The 21,640-nt window shown below is 47.3% G+C and overlaps 2 protein-coding genes across 3 annotated transcripts; one reads left to right on the top strand and one right to left on the bottom strand.

Moving 5' to 3' along the window:
• Positions 1-129: 129 nt before the first annotated feature.
• On the bottom strand, positions 130-10,515 carry Gnl1 (G protein nucleolar 1 (putative)). 2 transcript variants are annotated; one of them, XM_070024242.1, is made up of 13 exons: positions 10,427-10,515; positions 9,939-10,166; positions 9,357-9,522; positions 8,848-8,984; positions 8,595-8,746; positions 8,408-8,479; positions 6,210-6,417; positions 5,946-6,041; positions 5,360-5,557; positions 1,829-2,007; positions 1,594-1,756; positions 845-985; positions 130-486 (listed from the first exon to the last, which is right to left on the bottom strand). In XM_070024242.1, the coding sequence occupies exons 2-13, from the start codon at positions 10,009-10,011 to the stop codon at positions 245-247; spliced, it is 1,827 nt and encodes a 608-aa protein (XP_069880343.1). In that variant the 5' UTR covers positions 10,012-10,166; positions 10,427-10,515; the 3' UTR covers positions 130-244. The 2 variants fall into 2 exon arrangements, with proteins under 2 accessions (XP_069880343.1, XP_069880344.1); XM_070024243.1 differs by having other exon boundaries at positions 5,360-5,554.
• A 472-nt stretch (positions 10,516-10,987) lies between these two features.
• On the top strand, positions 10,988-17,543 carry Prr3 (proline rich 3). The gene is made up of 4 exons (XM_070024268.1): positions 10,988-11,261; positions 11,950-12,012; positions 15,744-16,034; positions 16,400-17,543. Exons 1-4 carry the CDS (start codon positions 10,988-10,990, stop codon positions 16,504-16,506), a joined length of 735 nt encoding a protein of 244 aa, XP_069880369.1. The 3' UTR covers positions 16,507-17,543.
• Positions 17,544-21,640: the final 4,097 nt, after the last annotated feature.

Here is a 21,640-nt window from a genome sequence, read left to right as displayed (position 1 = left end):
GGCTAAAAACTCAATGAATTAAGAACTTGCCTTGAAAAGAGAAGGCACGAGAAAAGAAGGGAGAAGAGGAGAGAAACCTCCCATAGCTGTCAGCCCAAAACAGCCGCTGTCAAGCTCACGTCACCTTGGGAAGGGGCTACAAAGCAGACAATCTTTATTCACAATCGGGGTGGCAGACGGGAGATGCCTCCAGATCAGTCCAAAAGCAAAGATATTGGGAGGAAAGATGGCTCTAGATGGGGACTCAGCACTCATCCTCACCCAGCAGGGCATAAGGGTTTCGGGCAGCCAGGCAGGACCCTGGAGCTGAGGTTGGGGTGTCTTCATCCCCTTCTCCCTCCTCATCAGCATCTCGGTCCTCCTCTCCTTCCTCCTCACAGGAGCTGCTCAGCTCTTCCTCCTCCTCCTCTTCCTCGTCACCAGCTGGCCCCACCCTGCCCTGTAAAACCACCAGCTCCGTGGTCTCTGGATGAGACTCCCAGGTGCCTGGGGAACATAAAGAAGAGAAAATGGAGATTTTTGACCAAGGGATTAAAACCAGAGAAAGATGAGGAAAAGGCAAAGACTGCAAAAAACAATGATTCTTGTAGCTGGCATTCATTCATTCAATTCATTCATTCATCCAACCTCACGTGAAGAGCACTGAGTGGAAGCTTGTTCATACTAAACCTCACAACCACCTTTAGGTAGGAGTGTAAATCTGGAAAACATCTGAGTGATGTTAATAAACACAGCTGGCCAGCAGATACAGACCCACATTTAACCCTCTCTTGTCTGGTCACCAAAGCCCACATTCTTTTGCCTATCCTGTAGCAGGGGATGGGGAGAATATCTGGGTTCTGACCTTTCTGTTCGCTGTAGCCCGGGGGATAGAAACATAAGCTGAGGCGACCATCCACTGCAAGCCTCAGGAGGCTGTTAGCCGCTCTGTATACATCGTTGCGAGCTGCTTTGGCTGTCTTGTACCCACGTTTCTCTGCCCAGGCTGCAAGGAGAAAGGAGAGAAACATGTGCATCAGGCTCCAGTCACTCCCATCAAAGTCCTACCAGTTTTCCTCAAAACATTCCAGGCCAGTGGCCAGACCCCAGTGGCTTACACCTGTAGTCCTAACTACTCAGGAAGCTGAATCCTGAAGATTAAGGTTCAAAACCCACCCAAGCAGACAAACCTTGAGACTCAGTTATCTCTAATTAAAACTAGCAAAACAAAAAACAAAAACAAAAACCTGAAAGGAGCAGGTGCTGGAGGCTCATGCTTATAATCTTAGCTTCTCAGGAAGCTGAGATCTGAGGATCACAGTTCAAAGCCAGACCAGGCAGCAAAGTCCATGACACTCTTATTTCCAATTAGCTACCAAAAAGGTCAAAAGTAGGGCTGTGGCTCAAGTGGTAGAGCACTAGCTTTGAACAAAAATGCTAAGGGATAGCATCCAGGCCCTGAGTTCAAACCCGCGGACTGGCACAACCCCCCCAAAAAAACAAAAATCTACAAGTGAGTGAACAAAGGCTTCATTAAGTGCAAAATCTGGAGGAGGACACGAGAAAGGGACAGGGAAGCAAGGTCACAGCAGCCAGGCCAGGTGGGGAACTCACCTTCACAGATGTCCCAGGCACACCAGGGGTGCTCAGCAGAGGGATCCTCAGCCTCTGGGTGGCGTAGGTGGAGGATTGCCTGCACAGGGATCCTGGAGGCCAGATAGCCTACAGCAGTGTAGGGCTCTTGAATCTGGGCGATGGGGTAAATCCCAGCAAGAACCTGCGGGAACAGCACTCAGTGCCTTCTACAGTGGACACCTTCTCAGCCTCCTCCCACCCTTCTGCCACATACCTGCAGCTGCCTAGGCAGCAGAGAGGGGAAGATGAGGCCGGGACAGTCACAGAGCTTCACAGAGGGGGTAAGGAAGTAGGTCTGAAAATATCGGGTATGGCCGGGGGTTCTGGAGACGCTCACGACCTTCCTCCCCACCAGTCCATTGATCAGCGAGGACTTCCCAACATTGGGGAAACCTGAGAAATGAAAGGAAACCAGTGTCTGTCAGGCCCTTGCTCTGGCAAGTAGCGCTGTAGCGAGGCTGGAGATCAGAAGACTGTCCTGACAACTGTGTAAGACCTGTAAAATCATTTGGTACATGATAGCACAGACACATGCTCTGTTCCTTTTTTTTTTTTTTTTTTGGTTGATGGTGGGGCTTGAACTCTGGGCCTGGGCACTGTCCCTGAGCTCTTCAGCTCAAGGCAAGCACTCTACCACTTAAGCCACAGCTCCACTTCTGGTTTTCTAGTGGCTAATTGAAGATAAGAGTCTCATGGACTTTCCTGCCAGGCTGGCTCTGAACTGTGATCCTCAGATCCTCAGATCTCAGCCTCCTGAGTAGCTAGGATTACAGATGTGAGCCACCGGTGCCCAGCAGCTCTGTTCCTTTGTTGCCCAGTCCTATCTGCCACCAGGTAATTTTGTATCACCTGAAAATCATGTCATAAATGTCTAAATGGTCCTTGGCAGGAAAAAAAGTCCCATCTCGGGCTATGAAGGTGGCTCAGTGGTACAAAGCCTGCCTGGCATGCATGAGGCCCTGGGTACAATTCCTCAGTACCACATAAGGAGAAAAACCTGGAAGTGGTGCTGTGGCTCAAGTGGTAGACCACTAGCCTTGAGCTGAAGAGTTGAGAGACAGTGCCCAAGCTCAGAGTTCAGGCCTCACGACCAAAAAAAAAAAAAAAAAAATCCCATCCCTGCTGTAGATGAAGAGGAACCAAGGCTTAGAAAATAAGGAAGTGATGTAACACTGCAAACTATGAATAAGGATTTGGCCGCCAACAATGAATCTTAGCCTTTCACTTGCAGCTCTGTGATCTCAAGGCAATATACTGAACTTTTCAAGCCTGTTTCTTCTTTTCACAGAACAGATACATCCTATCTCAGTCCTAGCATCTCATAATAATATCATGACCTGTATAATGAGAAACCTAGCACCCCTTGAGACTCACTACTCCTCTTCCATCTTTCTAGCCAAGTCCGGGGCCTACCCAGATCTCTAGTCCAGCACTTTGGTCCTCACTGCTTATACTTCACTCTCAAAGATTATTCCCTTCCCTAGTCCTCCCAGTTCAGTTTTGTGGGGTTTTTTTTGTTTGAACTCAGGACTTGAACTCAGGACCTAGGCACTGTCCCTGAACTTTTTTGCTCAAGTCTAGTTTTCTACCATTTGAGCCACAGTTCCATTTTCAGCTTTTGTGATGAGTAACTGGAACTAAAAGTCTCATGGACTTTCCTGACCCCACTGGGCTTCAAACCAAAATCCTTGATCTTTAGTCTCCTGAGTAGTCAGGATTACAGATTTGAGCCACCAGTGCCAGGCTGGAAGTTCTTTATTCCTTGCTTTCTCTTATGTATGAAATATAAGCCATCAACAATCTTTTTCTCTCCACCTTCAAAATATGTTTTTGACCTTGTCTACCCATTACCAACTGCTATGAGCAGCTCTCATTTCTGCTCTAGACTAATGAGGAAGTCTCTGACTGCTCTCTCAGCTTCCTTTCTTGCTCATCTTCTACCATTCATACTCCATTTAGTAGGCAAAAGGAACTTCTGAAAAAGGAAATCAAATACTGTCACTCCTTGTTCTAAATCTACCATGGGCTTCTCATGATACTGAGACTAAAGTCCACAACCATGAGACCCAAAATGATGTGGCCCCTTGTGACCATCTTCCCTCATTTTCCTGTCTCCATCCTCCATCCTCCACATCCCGCAAGTCTTGCTAACCAGAATCACCAAGCTTACTCCCACCTCAAGACCCTGTCACTCACTGGCCTTCTGGCTCTCAAGATCCTTTTCCCAGAACTTCATATCCTTACCAGGTGTCTACCCTGGGGACCCCTCCCCTCTAAGTACTCTTTCCTTCTTCAGGGCTTTACTTCATTGCTCCTAGTCTGACTTCAGTTCACACATCTACTTACTCACAAAGAAACATGCTCCATAAGTGTAGGGACCTTTTTGCCATCTTCACAGAGGCATTTTCCATCCCTAGAATGGCATCTGGCACCTGTAGGTGCTTAATAAAGTATTTACTCAATGAATAAATGAATGAGAATTGAGAGAAATCCCAACTCAGGGCTGCCTGTACCATAGCAAACACTCTTCCTTTCACAACACCAAGTTAGCACAGAGGCCCCTGAGAGGGACAGCAGAGGCCCCTGGGAAAGACGGTGTATGTCAGAAATGGGAAGATGGAAAGCCAGGGTGAAATGGCCGGGAAGAGAAGCAACTGCCCACCAGGCAGGGAGGTTTTCAACAAAACAAAAAAAGACAGTGAAAAGGAGGCGTCTATCTGGCATCCCTACTATTTTTCTGGCATGGGCTCTTCTTGGTTCCAAAAGCATCTGACACCACAACTTTGCCAAGGTCTTGTCACCTCTCCCATCCACAATGTAAGGGGACCCTGGAACTAAATCAAACAGCCTCTGCCCACAATGGGAGCTGAGACAAAGCCCTTAGTCAAGGGGAGACTGTCTCTGACCAGACTGAAAGGGCTCAGATCCAGAAGGGAACTAATACTTGCTGCGTTCCTGCTATGACAGCGATCCCTGCACTAGGAAATAAGAACCACAATGGGACAATGAATATTCACTTATCACCTCAGAACATGGTTGGCATGTGGTTATGTACCACATAAATGGTAAAAATTTAACAATCAGTTAAATTAATAACCATTATTACTGTTATCACTACCTGCCAATCATTGTCACACTCTTTCAATACCATTTCCTTCATTCCTCACATCCATTTTCTTGAACTGGGTATAAACATGTTTGTTTTTGGTTTTGCTTTTTTTGCTCAAGGCTAGTGTTCTACCACTTTGAGCCACAGCTCCATTTCTAGCTTTTTTTTTTTTTTTTTTTTTTTTCGTAGTTAATTGGAGATAAGAATCTCACCAACTTTCCTGTCTGGGCTTGCTTTGAACCTTGATCCTCAGATCTCAGCCTCTTGAGTAGCTAGGATTACAGGCATGAGCTACTGACACTCAGTATGGCATGACTGTTTTCATGTATTTATTTCTGGCAGTATTGGTGTCTGAACTCAGGGCCTGGTGCTTGCCAGGCAGGTACTCTATCACTTGAGTTACACCTTCAGCCCAACCTTTTCATTTTTATAATCAAAAAAAGTAAGACTCAGTAGTTAAAGGACTCGTTCACAATTATCCAGTTGAGAAAAGGTGGAATTTAACTCCAACATATCACCTTGTCAGCCTTGTGAGGACTATTAGTAGAGGCTACTCTCAAGAGATCTGAAGGCCTTCTTTGTACTCAAACACAGTGCCTCCTGTAGGCCACTGGACACAGGTTATCCTGTCCTTACCCACACAGCCGATGGTCACCACACCATCCTTGTAGCGTTCCCGAGTTGGGCCAGTGGGCTCCATTGCTGAGTCAGTCTGCTGTTCCACCAGGACTGCAGGCCCATCTTCTTCTTCCTCCTCCTCCCCAGAGCCATTGCCCCAGGTGGCCCCAGCCACATCCCGAGCAATCTTCTCCCGCCAGCTGCTCAAGTCCACTGCTCAGAGAAAGAAATAAAAGAGGTCCACTAAAGTCACTGTGGAGGGTGGGACAAACTGTGCCCTGCACAGCTGACATCACTAGCATCCTCTGGAATCATAGAGTGCCAACCTGTACAACTTCAAGCCAGAGAATTCCAGCCTTCATTTGACCCCACTCTGGAATCATGTGCATTTTTGTCTGAGTTTCTAAAGAGTTCATGGAAGATGTAAGGTAACAAAGGCAATGTGGCTCCTGCTTACCTTGTGCCTGTTTGCTCCTTATTTCATCCCTCTGCATATCTATAATAGAGACTGACTTCCAGAAAGATGAGCAAAATGACTCCAAGCCTCAGGTCTCGCCTGTGAGCTCCCACCTCCCCCGCCATCCCCACTCCAACAAGCACATACCTTTTCCCACAGTGATGGCTTCACAGGCTCTCAGCAATTGCTCTGGCCCCAAGGCTCGAGTCCATCCTCTTCCCCGCCTCCGACTCTTCTTCAAGACTGAGATGAGATGGCACCGGAGGATTAGCAAATGGGCTTCTACAGCCCATCTCTCCCACCTCCTTTGGGCCCAAGATCAAATTACCCCTGGCCAGTATGTTTCTCTCCTCTTCCCTTTATCTCCTGCCACCCATTTCTTCCATGATATATTCCTCCTTGCCCACTCACCACTACTAGGCTCTTGCGGAGTTCGAGGGTCCCGAGGGAAAGAAGTGAAAAGGACGATGTGGAGCTGGGGATAGTGTTGGTGGAAATAATGCTTCCAGGCAACCACGAGAGCTGGTGGGGCCAGATCCACCTTGTTCAAGACCAGCACCAAGGCCAACCCAAGTTCTCCAGTCACATATTCATAAAGTGCTGGTGGGAAATTCACAACCTAGGACAAAGTAGTTAAGGGAATAGGGTGAAGAGAGATCCACCCAGAGATCTCTGCCTCCAGCTCCCCAATCACAAGGCACAGCTCCCAGACAAGACCCTGGCAGTAGCAGATTCTGGAGTAAAAACAGTAAACCAGCCAAACTGAACGAAAAAGACGAAGCAGGGGTTAGTAATACCTGTGCAAGTCTCATGGAGCTTCCTAGAGATCATGATTAAATATAAAAATCAATGAAAGATATGAAAAGGAAATAGCAGCACCTAGCATACTGAGATAAAGGCTAGGATCAAAACAGGAATGGAAGTTGAGGTAGAAAGTAATACCTGTTTTTGTGTGCAAAAATCTGTACAAGTGGGTAGACATGCATACAAGCATGCATGCAGGTATGTGCACGTGTGATGTGCTCAGTATGAATGACTGTGAACATGAGTGTGTGAATGTGCTTGTGTATATGGATGTACACATGCACACGTGTATTTGTATGTGCGTGTAGGTTCATTTATAAACTCCAACCTAAAATGTCCTCCACAGACCTTCCTCTTTCTACTGAAGGACAACAATGAAGTGGCAGAGTCAGGATTCACAGCAGCAGTCTATGGCCTTAACCACTACCCTAGCATTCCAGGTGGATTCTGTAGCAGTTGATGTGGCCGCACTAGAGAAATGAGATAAGGAAGAAAGGGCATCTTTGGGATGGGCAGGGGAAGTCCCCAGCTGCCTCCACAGAATCCCTGGAATTTTCTGTTGGTCTAGTTCTGGTAGAATAGAAGACAGGACATGCAGTTTTTCATCAAGGGAAGTACAAAAGAAAGTCATCGGGACAGGGGAGAAGTGAAAGGATATGACAAGAGATGAATAAAAAACTGAGTTCCGGGCTGGGAAGGTGGCTCAGTGGTAGAGTGCTTGGCTTGCATGCCTGAGGCCCTGGGTTCGATTCCTCAGCACCACATAAACAAAAAGAAAAAAGCCAGAAGTGGCGCTGTGGCTCAAGTGGTAGAGTGCTAGCCTTGAGCTGAAGAGCTGAGGGACAGCACCCAGGCCCAGATTTCAGGCCCCACGACTAGACCCCCCCCCAAAAAAAAAAAAAAACTGAGTTTCCAGCCAGGCATTAGTGGCTCATGCCTATAATCCTAGATACTCAGGAAGCTAAGATCTGAGGAATGCAGTTCAAAAGACTAAGATTCTTTTTTTATTTGTGATTGTTTTTTATTTTTATTTTTTTATTGTGAAAATACCATACAGAGGAGTTACAATTACATGGGAAGACTAAGATTCTTATCTCCAATTAACTACCAAAAAGCTGTAAGTAGAGCTGTGACACAACTAGCAGAATATCAGGCAGCCTTGAGCAAAAAACTTAAGGGAAAGCACCCAGGCCAATTTCAAGCTCCAGTACTAGGACAAAAACAAAAACAAAACAACAAAAACAAAATGAGCACTTTGAAAGTGGAGTTGTGGCTTAAGTGGTAGAATGTCAGCCTTGAGTGGAAAAAGGTAACTGAAAGCATGAATTTAAACCCTGGTACCGGCACAACACACCTGGGGTTGAATGGGACTAAATTCCTGATTGTAGACATTAAAGGAAGCTGGAAAAACAAAGGAGGCCCCAGTTTTGCGGGAAGCAGAGATAAGAAGATCATGGACTGAGGCCAGCCTGGGCAGAAACAGTGAGACCATATCTCAAAAAACAAGCTGGGGCTAATAATGAGAGAAGTATATGTAGAAGGATCTCAGTCTAAAGCTGACCCAAGACAAAAAATACAAAACCTCATCTGAAACTAAAGCAAAAAGGCTTAGGATATGGCTTATGTGGTAAAGTACTTGCCTAGCAAGCACCAAGCTGAGTACAAATCCCAGTACTGAAAGAAAAAAACAAAAATGAATGACTAGGAAAAGGTACCTCTCCATGTTCTGATTCCTGCCGCTCACCTTCCCCTACAAGAACTTTCCTCCCTCTTCCCCTTTGCCCACTCTCAAACCAAGTACTCACTGGATGCCGGATATCAGTGATGAGCAGGACAATGTCAGACATCTCTAACACCCGCCACAGCTGCCTCCATGTCTAAAAAGACAAGACCAATGGAAGAGAATCTAACCTAGAGTCCTGTCCAAACTGACCCCAGGCTATTTTTCCAGGCTCATAATGCCCCAACTGCTGGACCCCACTCCACTGTCACCTCCAGGTTGTGTTCAAAGTAGCTGAGCTTCTCAGAAGTGTAAGCTCCATGTATCTTCCCAAGATATTCCTGGAAGCTCCGTTCCTCTTGGCTCATTAGTTGGTCCTTGGACATCTCATAGTTCCAAGGAGGACGTCGGGGAAAGTCCAAGACTAGGAAATTAGGAAAAAGTCCAAGCAGATATGAGACAGCTCTTACTCTTCCCCAAGAGCACTGCTGATGAGAAACATCCAGATGCCTTGCTCTCACTTACCTGAGCCTGGCTGATAGACTTCTCGGATATCCAGCTCCAGCACTTCCGCACTGACAGGAGTTAGTACTTGTTCTCTGGCTGCTCTCTTTCTTCTCTCCACCTCTTCCCGACTGTCCCTTTCAAAATGCAGTCGGTACCTAGAAGAACAGGGACCACACATGCAGCCACACACTCCCAGTTTTCTCCCTTGTCGGGCAACTTCATAAACCTTCCAATCTCAACCTGTTCAAGTCTCTTTCTGTAGGCCTAACACACCGCCTCCCCCCCCACTACCCACTAGTCTGTCTGTCAAAAAAGATCCTTTCAACCACTTTTAAAAGCAAAACTCTGCAGCCCCTCTAGAAGGGAGGATTATAGGCTGCTCCAGAAAGAACCCCACTGTCTCCTCTTTCGAGCCTCCAGTAGAAGCAGTAGCAGTAGTAGTAGCAGTAACAGTAGCAGTAGCAGAAGCAGCCACCTTTCCTGCCCACACTCCGATTTCCAGGTGGGCGCCCCATTCCCTCCCTCACCGATTTGGATCGTAGCCTCTCGACCCCAGGCCCTGGGAAGGCTGCTGGTTGAGCCTACGGATATGATGGGTCACAGATTCCCCGTCCGAGGTGTCGGTCTGCTCCTCCCGCCGCTCCCGGCTCCCGCTGCGGCTGTTGGAACTGGAGCGTAGCCCATCTTGAAGCCCTGCGGGGAGGGGCCGGTGACGCCAGTGCTGGCCCACTCTTCAGGGACTGAAGGACCCCCAACCCGGCCAGCCAGGTCTCCAGCCTACCCAACTTCTCTTGGGCCTCAGACCTCCCAGCTCCCTTCCCGGGCGGACCCTCCCGGGATGCTGGAGGGGGGCGGGTAGTCACTCCGCCGGGGAACTTGGAGGATGGCGCCCCGTTGGAGCTAGGAGGGACCCCCCCTCCCCCAACTCCTTCCCACTCCTTCCCGAGGTGCAGGGGACTGGAGTCGGGGAATCCCCTCTGCGGTCTCCCACGCAGATCCTCACCGGCCGACCACCCCTCCCACGCTCCCCCCTTCCAGAGGTGCGGCGGGCACACCCCTCCTTCCAGAGGTGCGGGAGCCCGAGCCCCGCCCCCTCCTCCCGCACTGACCTCGCTTCCGCTCCCGCTTATCCTGCAACTGCTTCTTCTTCTGCTTCACGCTGAAGGGCTTCTTCCTCGGCATGGCCCGGACCAGTCAACCTGGCCCGCCCTCCGCCGAGCTCCCGCCGCCTCAACTGACTCCCCCCGGGGCAGCCCCCGCCGCAAGGGCCCGGGACCCTGGAGGAGGCGGGGCTAGGTGACGTCAGCGGGCGGGCCCGACCGAGGTGCCGCGGCTGCCTGAAAGGAAAAGGCGGACAGGGGTGGGGGTGGGAGGGGAACGGAGTCACTTCCCTCCAGGAACCGGGCGAGGGGGTGATGCGGGGGTGAGCTACCGGCACGGGAGAGCCAGTGGGACCGACAAGCGCGGCGGCTGAGGGGAAGGAGGCGCGCGTGGGAGGACCGGGCTAACTCCGTCACGGGCGCTACCAACTGGCGCCTGGAGGAGGGGGTGTGCGTGTCATCACTAGCTTGCGCTCCCGGGGGAAGCTACCACTCACCTGGAGGGGGCGGAGCGGCGGAGGGCGGGCCCTACCACCTGGACCAGAGCGGGGCGCGGGCCCGCGGTCCAACCTCAGTGCCAAGCCCCAGCTGCCAGGCCCCGGGGGATGAAGCCGCTCTGCCTGGCTAGGCGGGGGGCACGATCACAGGTCGGAAGAGTCCTGAGTGCCAACCTGCTGTGACCCGAGTCCCTCGTGGGAACGACGAGAAGAACCGGGCTTACAGGAGCTCCTAAGTGCAAGCCCGCACGAGAAGAAAAACCCAGGCGGGACAAGGACTTTGGAGAGAGGTCAGAGGGCACCAAGTTGTGCCTGCAGCTGTTACCATAGTAACCAGGGGACCGGATGTGGCGATTTTAGGATGCGACGAGCCTTCTCGTCTCAGGCCTTCAGGCCCCTCGAAAAGCCCGTCGACTCTATGGCACGCCGTAAGTTGCGGGTTGTGGTGCTTTTCAGCATGAGGAGAAAAGCGGAGAAAAAATTAGCCACTTTTAGAAACGCAGCCAAGGGACGGCCCGAGCTTGCCGCCACGCCTGGCAGAGACCGGCGAAGGCAGTTTACATGAGAACGCGGCCGAAGCCAAGATTCCCCGCAGCCTTCCGGAAGTGGGACGGTGGGAGCCTCGGTCTCACGGACCCCCGCCCCCGGAAACGGAAACAGAATCCCAGTGTGCCCCTTCCCCACTGCCCTCCAAATCCCTCTGCAGCCATTGCCGCAGCCACGATGCCGAAACGAAAGAAGCAGAATCAGCAGCAGCAGCAGCCGCCGCCGCCCCAACAGCCTCCACTGTCTGAGCGGGATGAGACTGGAGATGAGGAAGATGAGAGTCCCATCGGTGAGGGGCTGGAGAAGGGTGGGCACACGCTTGTCAGCCTGGTCAGGGCGAGGAGCGAGAAGCTGGTAGTGCGGGGAGAGGGGCTCAGGCGGAAGGAAGAGGGGGCACAGGCGCTGGGGCGAAGGTGGGAGAGGTCTGCTCTGGAAGGAACCTTTCATCGAGGAGTTCTCTGACTTAACCCTTCCAACTTATTCTAACCCCCAAAAACCTTTCTAGAGAAGGCGGAGGAGGTGAGGATAAAGAGCTCTTGTGCGCAGCCGCAGAATGGCAGGGGAGAGAGACTGTAAGGGATGTGACAGATTGTGATGGCTGGGATGACAATTTGTGACCATACTTCACTGCGAAGGTGGACGTGTAGACTTTTCAGAAGTAAGGAGAAAGGGGTGGGAGAGAGAGAGAGAAAGGCCAGCGGTTAAGGTATGGGATTGTGTTAATGGCATCATGAGGGGAAAAAAAGTTGTCAATATCTTGTATCGCCCCTTTGTTGGAGTCTCCACTTTCTGTCAAGCCTGAAACAGCTTTGCAGTGGAAAGGGCGGAAAGATGAAACGAAGACTTATAATAACGCTGAAAACATACTTGACTTCTGGTTGCGTCTTAAAAATGAGTAGCAGAACAAAATAGCCTGAGAACAGGATTGTCACCCCCTTAGTCTATCCTAATGACCATACTTTTGTATCTGTTCTTAGGACCACCCAGCCTTCTGGGCCCTCCCCCCATGGCCAATGGAAAGCCTGGTGAACCCAAGTCAGGTGAGGAGTAAGGACTCTGAATTCTTGGTTTTTTTTTGTCCTAGAGGAGAGAGTAAAACCAATGGAGATTTAAAAATCAGAAGGTTCGGGCTGGGAATGTGGCTTAGCTGTAGAGTGCGTGCCTAGCGTGTATGAAGCCCTGGGTTCTATTCCTCAGTACCACATAAACAGAAAAGGCCAGAAGTGGTACTGAGCTTAAGTGGTAGAATGCTGGCCTTGAGCAAAAAAGTTCAGGGACAGTGTCCAGGCCCCGAGTTCAAGCCTCAGAACTGGCCAAAAAACAAAAACAAACAAAAATCAAAAGGTTAGGCATTTGTACCTAAGTAAATGAAGAGAAATTGTATGTTGATAAGTTTGAAAACACAGTGTTACAAAATATTTCCCAAATTGTCCCATATGTTCAATACATTCCCAATCAATCCCTATAATGTTTGTGTGAAAGTAAGCATTTTACCTCATTATATACAAATGCAGAAGCTCTGGGTAGAGACTGGCAAGACATTCTTAAAAAGGGGAGGCTTTATTCTGAACATCAGGACGCTACAACACCACAGTAGTTATGACACTAGTTTGGACACATATAGATGTATAAGTCAGCTTATAGAGTCTAATAAAAGGCCCACAGATGTAGTGACACTTGAATGTGGAAACAGAACTGAGGAAGTGGTCTTCTTTTCAATGAATGGTGCTGGACATTTTTGGGGAAAAAATGAAATTTGACCTCTTATTCTCATTGATAACATCAATTTCACACATGTAAAAAGCAGAAGAATCATTCTCTAAAAAGTAAATATATAAAGAAATACACATGCTTACTCTAAAGTTAAAAGGAAGATTGATATATTGAACTGCATCAGATAGTATAAATTTATATTAGTCAGATAACACTAGAAACTTTAACAGGAGCTGAGTGCCAGTGGCTCACACCTCACTCAAAAGAGGATCATGGTTCAAATCCAGCTGGGGCAGGAAAGTCTGTAAAACTCTTGTTTCCTATTAACCACCAAAAAGCTAGAACTAGTGCTGTGGCTCAGGTGGTAGAGTGCTAGTCTTGAGCATAAAAGCACAGAAACAGCTCCTAGGCCCTGAGTTCAAACCCCAGGGCCAACACACATACACTCATAAAGAAATGAACAGGAAACATAGCATAGAAGATATTTTCAATAACAATAAACAGGTTCATATCTAGAATTTTTTTTTTTTTTGGTCAGTTATGGGGCTTGAACTCGTGGCTTTAGCATTGCCCCTCAGCTTAGGCATGAGCCCCTGGCACCCGGTGTCATATCTAGAACTATATAAGGAGTTTCTTCGGGGTCAGGTTCCAGTGGCTCAAACTTATAATCCTAGCTACTTGGGAGGCTGAGATCTGCCTATCAAGGTATAAAAACATACATATATGAGAGACTTATTTCCAGTTAACCAGCAAAAAGATGGAAGTAGAGGTGTACCAGCCTTGAGCAAAAAAAGCTAAGTTCAAATCTCAGTACCAGCACCCAAATTTAGAAAATGAATAAAATAATTTCTCCAGACAACTCATTAAAAAGACTGTAACCACTATGTTAAACAGTTTGAAAATTTATCAAAAAAAGTGCTATATGATTCAACAGATCCCAGCTAGGTATATATCCAGAAGAAAACAAGATTTGCACACTCATTCATAGATAGCAGCACATTCACAATACTTAAGAGTTAGATAGAAGGAATCCAATGTCCATTGACAGAAGAATAGTTAAGCAAAATGTGTATACATTCAGCAGACTTGCTTGACCTTGTAAAGGAAGAAAAGTGCCCTTAGATTCTATATAACATAGATGAACCTTGAGTACATTATGCTAAGTGACATAAACTGAAATAATTGCTGTAAGTTCCCTTCACATGAACTGTCTAAAATCAATACATAGCCAGCCTCTGGTGGCTCACACCTATAATCCTTAGCTACTCAGGAGGCTGAGATCTGAGGATTACAGTTCAGAGCTAGCTTGGGCAGGAAAGTCTGTGAGCCTGTTACTGCCAATTAACCACCAGAACCTTAGAAGTGGTGCTATGGCTAGACATGGTAGAACTCTAGCCTTGAGTGAAAAAGCTCAGGGACAGCACTCAAGCCCTGAGTTCAAGCCCCATGACTGACCACCCCCTCCCCCCAAAAATAAAAGAGAGAGAAATAATAGAATGATGATTACTAGTGAAGAAAAGGAGGAAAGAGAGTTTAATGGTTACAGTGTTTCAGTTTTATAAAGTAAAGTTCAGGGGATATATTTCACAGCATGAATATACTTAACGCTTTGTAGACTTAAAACTGACTAAGTGAGGAGGAGGGGGAAGCAGTGGCTTTTGCCTATAATTCTAGCTACTCAGGAGGCTGATACTTGAGACTCACAGTTTGAAGCCACTTCAGGCAAGAAAGTCCATGAGATTGAGGGGGTTTTTTTGTTTGTTTTTTTTGGTCAGTCGTGGGGCCTGTCTGGGCCTAGACACTGTCTCAAGGCTAGCACTCTACCATTTGAGCCACAGCACCACTTCCGGCTTTTTCTGTTTATGTGGTGTTGAGGAATTGAACCCAGGGCTTCATGTATGCAAGGCAAACACTATACCAATGAGCCACCTTCTAGCCCTCCATGAGATTCTCATCTCCATTTAACCACCAAAAGGCCAGAACTGGAAGCTCTGGCTCAAGTTTTGGAGTTCTATACGAGCTCAAGGAGAGTGCCTAGGCCCTAAGTTCAAGACCCAGAACTAAAGAAACAAGACCCCCAAAAAAAGAAACAAAAGAAAAAATCTGGCTAAATAACAATTTTTTTTTTGGAGGGGGGGTCCGGTTGTGGGGCCTGAACTCTGGGCCCGGGCGCTGTCCCTCAGCTCTTCAGCTCAAGACTAGGGCTCTACCACTTGAGCCACAGCGCCACTTCCGGCTTTTTTCTTTTTGCTTATGTGGTGCTGAGGAATCGAACCCAGGACCTCATGCATGCAAGGCAAGCGCTCTACCACTGAGCCACCTTCCCAGCCCTAAATGACAAATTTTTATGTTTTGTTTTTTTTTTTTTAACCACAAAAACAAAACCCACCACTCAAAATAATGACAAAGAAAAAGACAGGATAGCAAGTGTTGTTTAGCCAGGGAACAGCTGGCTAGGAGTATAAATTGGTTACAACTTTGAAACAAAACTTAACATTATTAAACTTGAACATACATGGACTCTTTTACCAAGGATTCCTAGACTACATATATACTCAAGAGAAATGCATTCATAAGTGTAATAAAAACATGTATAAAAATGTTCATAGCAGCATTTTTCCTTATAGCCCCAAACTGGAAACCACCCACATGTTCATCATCAGTAGAGTGGATAAATCAGTTGTTGCGTGTGCATGCAATGGGATACCACGCTGCAATGAAAATGAACGAACACTGCTACAGGCAACCTGAATGAATCTCGCAAACACGTTGAGCGAAAGGAGCCAAAGTTCAAAAACAGGCAAAGATTAATAATCTATGATGTTAGAAGACAGGGGAGGAAGGAGGGGCACCTGGAAGGGTCTTTTGAAGTACGGATAAGGCTCTATCTCTTCACCTAGGTGGTGGAAACACAAATGGTTATTTTGTGGTAATTAAGCACTTAAAATTGATGTGTCTTTATATGTTCTACTTCAATAAAGATGGGGGCAAATAAGGGCTTCTGTTTCAAGACTAGGTTGTCATGCTCATTTGGTGACTGTTCTGTGTCTTTCTCCAGCTCTTCACAGAGGCCCTCCAGGATCAAGGGGACCAATGATTCCACCACTGCTGAGCCTCCCTCCTCCTCCCCGGGGCAGAGGCCCAATTCGGGGAGGCCTAGGCCCCAGGTCTGGTCCATATGGTCGTGGATGGTGGGGAATTAATGCTGAACCTCCTTTTCCGGGGCCGGGCCATGGGGGTCCCTCCAGGGAAAGCTTTCACAAAGAGCAGAGAAACCCTCGAAGGCTCAAAAGCTGGTCTCTTATCAAGAATACCTGCCCACCTAAGGATGGCCCCCAGGTTATGGAAGGTGAGGTCCATGTTGTGATGCCTATACACATTTCATACCCATCACTCCCATAGTGGCCTAATTCCCAGGATACCTGTGACCCTGAGCTGCAGTGCAAGGGATTGAACCTAAGGCTAATCTCCCAGCTATCTTATGAAGTAAGACAGCCCTGATTGTTTTTTCCCCCAGAAGAAAGAGTACTATTCCATAGTACCTGGAGGTGTTAAAAATAAAGGTCAGTGTGCATTGTATTTAGTATGCCTGAAGCCAGAATACCTGGAAGTGGTAGGGGGTAGGAAATTGGACTTTTATTTCTGCTTTCCACTCCATTTCTGTTTTTTTTGTTACTCGGATTTTTAAACCACTCAATTATCACTTGTCCACAGACAAATCCAGCCGCCCTGTCTGCCGACACTTTTCCAAAAAGGGTCACTGTCGATATGAAGACCTCTGTGCCTTCTACCATCCAGGCGTCAATGGACCTCCTCTGTGAGACTGTGCCTTCCCATCCAGACTGGAAAGAGTCCTCTAACCTAATGGCCATGTATTTCCCTGTGGCCTAGTGACAGCTACTCCGAGGCTCTTCCACCCAGTACCCTCAGTCAAGTGACCCATTCATCACCAGCGCACAGTGCGCACTGGCTCTGATACAGGCTCCAGAGACTCACCTTCAGGACCCCATCTTGTTCCCTTCACTCGGATCTTCTCCTTCGCCAAGTGACTGCTTAACAGGAAACCTTTGGTGCTCTTTCTTGTGCATCTGTCCACCTGTTCCCCAGTATTGCCCTCGATTCCTGAGAGCCCTGGAGCAGTTTGCTATCCTCTCTAGCTGGTTGTCCTCTTTACGTGACACCCCAGTGTTTTCAGCTGCTTGGGAAACTTGCCAGGTTATCTGGCCGACCCACAGTTACTTCCTGAACAGCCATCCCCCTACTTTTGGATTTTGTAGTTTCTGTCAGTAGCATGATCCCCACCACTATGGTCTGTGATCACTGTGCTTTGTGAAACTGTGCATCCCCCTGTAGCCTTTCTCAGTGTCCGTGGCATTTTTGTGACTTCCCAACACTAGAATAAGTTTTTTCTTAGTACCTTCTAGCCTTTCCCTATCTCCCAACATGGAAGAATTGTGAAATTTCCCCCAGCCTGGTCCTCCCCATTTTGGTGTTGGTTGTTCTGAGTCTGACATGGGCCAGTAATGTCTTGTAAGGCCTCAGACAACAAGCCTTCCTCTCCAGCCTATTTTAGTTAGGCTCTGTCATTGTGAGGCCACCAGCCCTTTCATTTGAATTCTGTGAATCTCTACCTGGCCTGTCTTTGGATGGAACCTGTCCCCCTCTTCCCTCACATCCCTGATACTGGTTGTTTTCTGTGAAAACGGCAGTGAACAGGTTCAGTTCTGAACTGGCCCTGAGGAAATGGGTCAGGAGTTGTGTAGGCAAGAGGGAAGGATGAGTGCTGTTGGAGAACTGAGAATGATTTTTTTTTCTTTTTAACATTTTTTTATATTAGTAATAAACACAGTGGAAACAAGCATTTTCTTTCATCTCTGTATTCCAGCCCTCTGAAAGTGCAGATGTTTTTAGTTCATGCACAATACTGATGTAAAATGCGATGCTTAAGTCCATTCTCATCTTGAGAGAATGAGTCAGGTCTCATTTGTCAATAGAGAAATGTGCTTAAGGCAGGCAGCACTGGCTCATGCCTGTAATGTTAGCTACTCAGGAGGCTTAGATCTGAGGATCACAGTTCAAAGCCAGAACGGGCAGGAAAGGCCAAGAGACATCTCCAGTGAACCACCAGAAAAAGCTGGAAGTGGATCTGTGAGTTGGATATGCAAGTTTTGATATTCACTGACATTTGTTATTTATCTTCATATTAAGCACTTGTCATCCCAGATTGTCAATTTTAAGTAGTCATAACAAAACCAGCTTGTTTTTTATTTTTAAGTAAAAAAGCCTGGGGTTTCAACTTGGGCTGGGCAGTGTCCCTGAACCTCTCTTTGCTCAAGGTTAGCACTACCACTTGAGCCACAGCACCACTTCTGGCTTTTTCTAAGGAGAATATTGGAGATAAAGAGTCACAAGGTTTCCTGCTGGGGCTAGCTTTGAACATGATCCTCAGATCTCAGCCTCCTGAGTAGCTAGGATTACAAGTGTGAGCCCCTGACGCCCTGCTCCCAGCTTTTTGTTGTTGGTTGTGGGGCTTGAACTCGGAGCTTGGGTGCTATCCTTGAGCCTATTTGTACTCAAGGCTAGTGCTCTACTACTAGAGATACATTTTTTGTGTGTGGTTGTTTTGTTTTTTAACAAGGATTTGTTTTTAGTATATCATACTGTTATAATAAGAAGAAATGAAGAAGAGAAACATTTTCCCACACCAGAAATGGGAGCAAAAGACTTCCCAAAGCTGGGCGCTGGTGGCTCACACCTGTAATCCTAGCTACTCAGGAGGCTGAGATCTGAGGATCTCGGTTCAAAGCCAGCCTGGGCAGGAAAGTCTGTGTGACTCTTATCTCCAATAAACCACTAGAAAACCAGAAGTGGCACTGTGACTCAAGCTGTAGAGTGCTCGCCTTGAGCTGAAGAGCATAGGGACAGCGCCCAAGCCCAGAGTTCAAGCCTCACAACCAACCAAAAACAAAAAAAGACTTCCCAAAGTTTTTTTCTTTTCCCAGTCCTGTGCCTTGAACTCACCTGGGCTCTGTCCCTGAGTTTCTATTGGCTCAAGGCTAGCACTATACCACTTGAGCCACAACACCACTTCTGGCTTTTTCTGCATGATTTATTGAAGATAAGAGTCTCAGACTTTACTGTCCAGGCTGGCTTCAAACCATAATCCTCAAATTTCAGCCTTTTGAGTAGCTACAATTATAGGCATAGACTACCATGGCCTGGCTCTTAAGACTTTGAAGAAGCTGGACGCCAATGGCTCACACCTGTACTCCTAGCTATTCAGGAGGCTGAGATCTGAAAATCACGGTTCGAAGCCAGCCTGGGCAGGAAAGTCTATGAGACTCATCTCCAATTAACCACTAAAACACCAGAAGTAGTGCTGTGACTCAAGCAGTAGAGTGCTAGTCTTGAGTTGAAGAGCTGAGGGACAGAGTTCAAGCCCCATAACCAACAGAAAAAGAAAAAAAAAAAAAAGACTGTGGGGAAGCTGGGTGCTGGTGGCTCACACCTGTAATCCTAGCTACTCAGAAGGCTAAGATCTGAAGATCATGGTTTGAAGCTGGCCTGGACAAGAAAGTCTGTGAGACTTAATCTCTAAATAATCACCAGAAGGCCAGAAATAGAGCTGTGGCTCAGATTGGTAAGAGTGCCAGCCTTGAGTGTAAAAGCTAAGGGAGGGCTGGGAAGGTGGCTCAGTGGTAGAGTGCTTGCCTTGCATGCCTGAGGCCCTAGGTTCGATTCCTCAGCACCACATAAGCAAAAAGAAAAAAGCCGGAAGTGGCACTGTGGCTCAAGTGGTAGAGTGCTTGCCTTGAGCTGACGAGCTGAGGGACAGTGCTCAGGCCCAGAGTTCAGGACCCACGACCGGACCAAAAAAAAAAAGCTATGGGACAATGCCTAAGCCCTAAGACCTGTAGGGTACCAGAATTGGTACCAAAAAAAAAAAGTCTTAACATAGTTACAATTTAAAAAGTAGGCAGCTGGGCACCGGTGGCTCACTTCTGTAATCCTAGCTACTCATGAGGCTGAGATCTGAGGATCACGGTTCAAAGCCAACCCGGGCAGGAAACTCTGTGAGACTCTTATCTCCAATAAGCCCCTAGAAACCGGAAGTGGTGGTGTGGCTCAAGTGGTAGAATGCTCGCGCAGGGACAGCGCCCAGGCCTAGAGTTCAAGCCCCACAACCAACAACAATAAAAAGAAGTAGACAGTCAAAGAAGTCATGTGACAGTCATCACAAGGTCCTCAGGCATTCTAAACACTAACCCCAGCTTTGTGTTTTGTAGTCTATAACCCAGACCATAAACTTATTCATGGTCCAAAGTAAAGCTCTAGTTCCTCCTCTATTTCAAAGACTGGATAAAGGGCAGAAAAACTTTTGAGGAACTTTCCTCAAAAGTTAGCCTATGGCATGCATGCAAGGTAAGCACTCTACCACTGAGCCACCTTCCCAGCCCCAGAAATGTAGCTGTATTTTTAACTTTTTTTTTTGGGTCCGGTCGTGGGGCCTGAACTCTGGGCCTGGGCGCTGTCCCTCATCTCTTCAGCTCAAGCTAGCACTCTACCACTTGAGCCACAGCGCCACTTCTGGCTTTTTTCTTTTTTTGCTTATGTGGTGCTGAGGAATTGAACCCAGGGCCTTATGCATGCAAGGCAAGCGCTCTACCACTGAGCCACCTTCCCAGTCTGACTTGTATTTTACTGTGGCTAATAACTAGTTCTTTGGGAACCATGTGATTTCAAAGAGTATGCTGTCAAGCATGAGCAACCAGGCATGGTGGAGCATGCTTTAATCCTAGCACTTGGGAGACAAGCAGGATAGTAAGTTCAAGGCCAAATTAGGCTATATAGTGAGACCCTGTCCCAAATAAAATTTAAAAAGCAGAATGATTCTATGATTAGCCTTCTTGATCTTATGTAGGAGGAAAGAATATAATAAGGTGAAAGTTACAGGGCTAGGAATGTGGCTTACTGATAGAGTGCATGCATACTAGCATGCATACTGATTCCTCAGTACCACATAAACAGAAAAAGCCAGAAGTAGCACTGTGGCTCAAGTAGAGTGCTAGCCTTGAGCAAAAGAAATTCAAGGACAGGCCCTGAGTTCAAGCCCCAGGGGGAAAAAGTCATCATTCTAAGAGAATTCATTTGCTTTTTTTCTTTTCTTTTTCTTTTTTGGTCAATCGTAGGGCTTGAACTCTGGGCCTGGCGCTGTCCCTCAGCTTTTCAGCTCAAGGCAAGTATTCTACCACTTGAGCTGCCATGCCTCTTCCAGTTTTCAGGTGGTTAATTGGAATGAGAGTCTCATGGACTTTCCTGCCTGGGCTGGCTTTGAACCTCAAACCTCAGATCTCAGCCTCCTGAATAGCTAGGATTACAGGGGTGAGCCACCAGCACCCAGCATTCATTTGCTTTTCAAATTTTTTTAAATTTTTGCAATAATGGGTTTTGAACTCAAGGGCTCGTCCTTACTACACAGGTTTATAACTTGAAACACAATCTGAGTCCTTTATGCCTTAGTTATTTTGTGGTGAAGATCTCAAATTATTTCTAGATTATCACAGACCAAAATCACTGCATTTACACATCCACTTAACTGGGACGATTGGCATGTACCACCACCATACCTTGCCCAGCTTTGAATGCTTGCGATGGAATTTGGCAAACTTTGTCTAGGCTGGTCTCAGACCTTGCTCTTCCCAATCTCTGCCTCACTTGTAGTATAGCTAGGATTACATTTGTACTTTTGTGGTTTGCATGGTAACCATTTTTTTGTGCTTAGAAAAGATTATAAAAGCTGGGTATTGATGTCTCATGCCTGTAATTTGGTCTATTCAGGAGGCTGAAATCTGAAGGTCAAAGTTCAAAGCCAGCCTGGGCAGGAGTTCATGAGACTTATTTCCAATTAACTATCATTAAACCAGGAGTAGTGCTGTGCTGAAAGTGGTAGTGCGC

Source organism: Dipodomys merriami, unplaced genomic scaffold (genome assembly GCF_024711535.1).
Source record: "Dipodomys merriami isolate MVZ:Mamm:240054 unplaced genomic scaffold, mDipMer1.0.p SCAF_16, whole genome shotgun sequence".
In the NCBI taxonomy this organism is placed as follows: Eukaryota; Metazoa; Chordata; class Mammalia; order Rodentia; family Heteromyidae; genus Dipodomys; species Dipodomys merriami.
The sequence above is the reverse complement of the archived record's forward strand: the minus strand, read 5'-3'. Positions and strand labels throughout refer to the sequence as shown.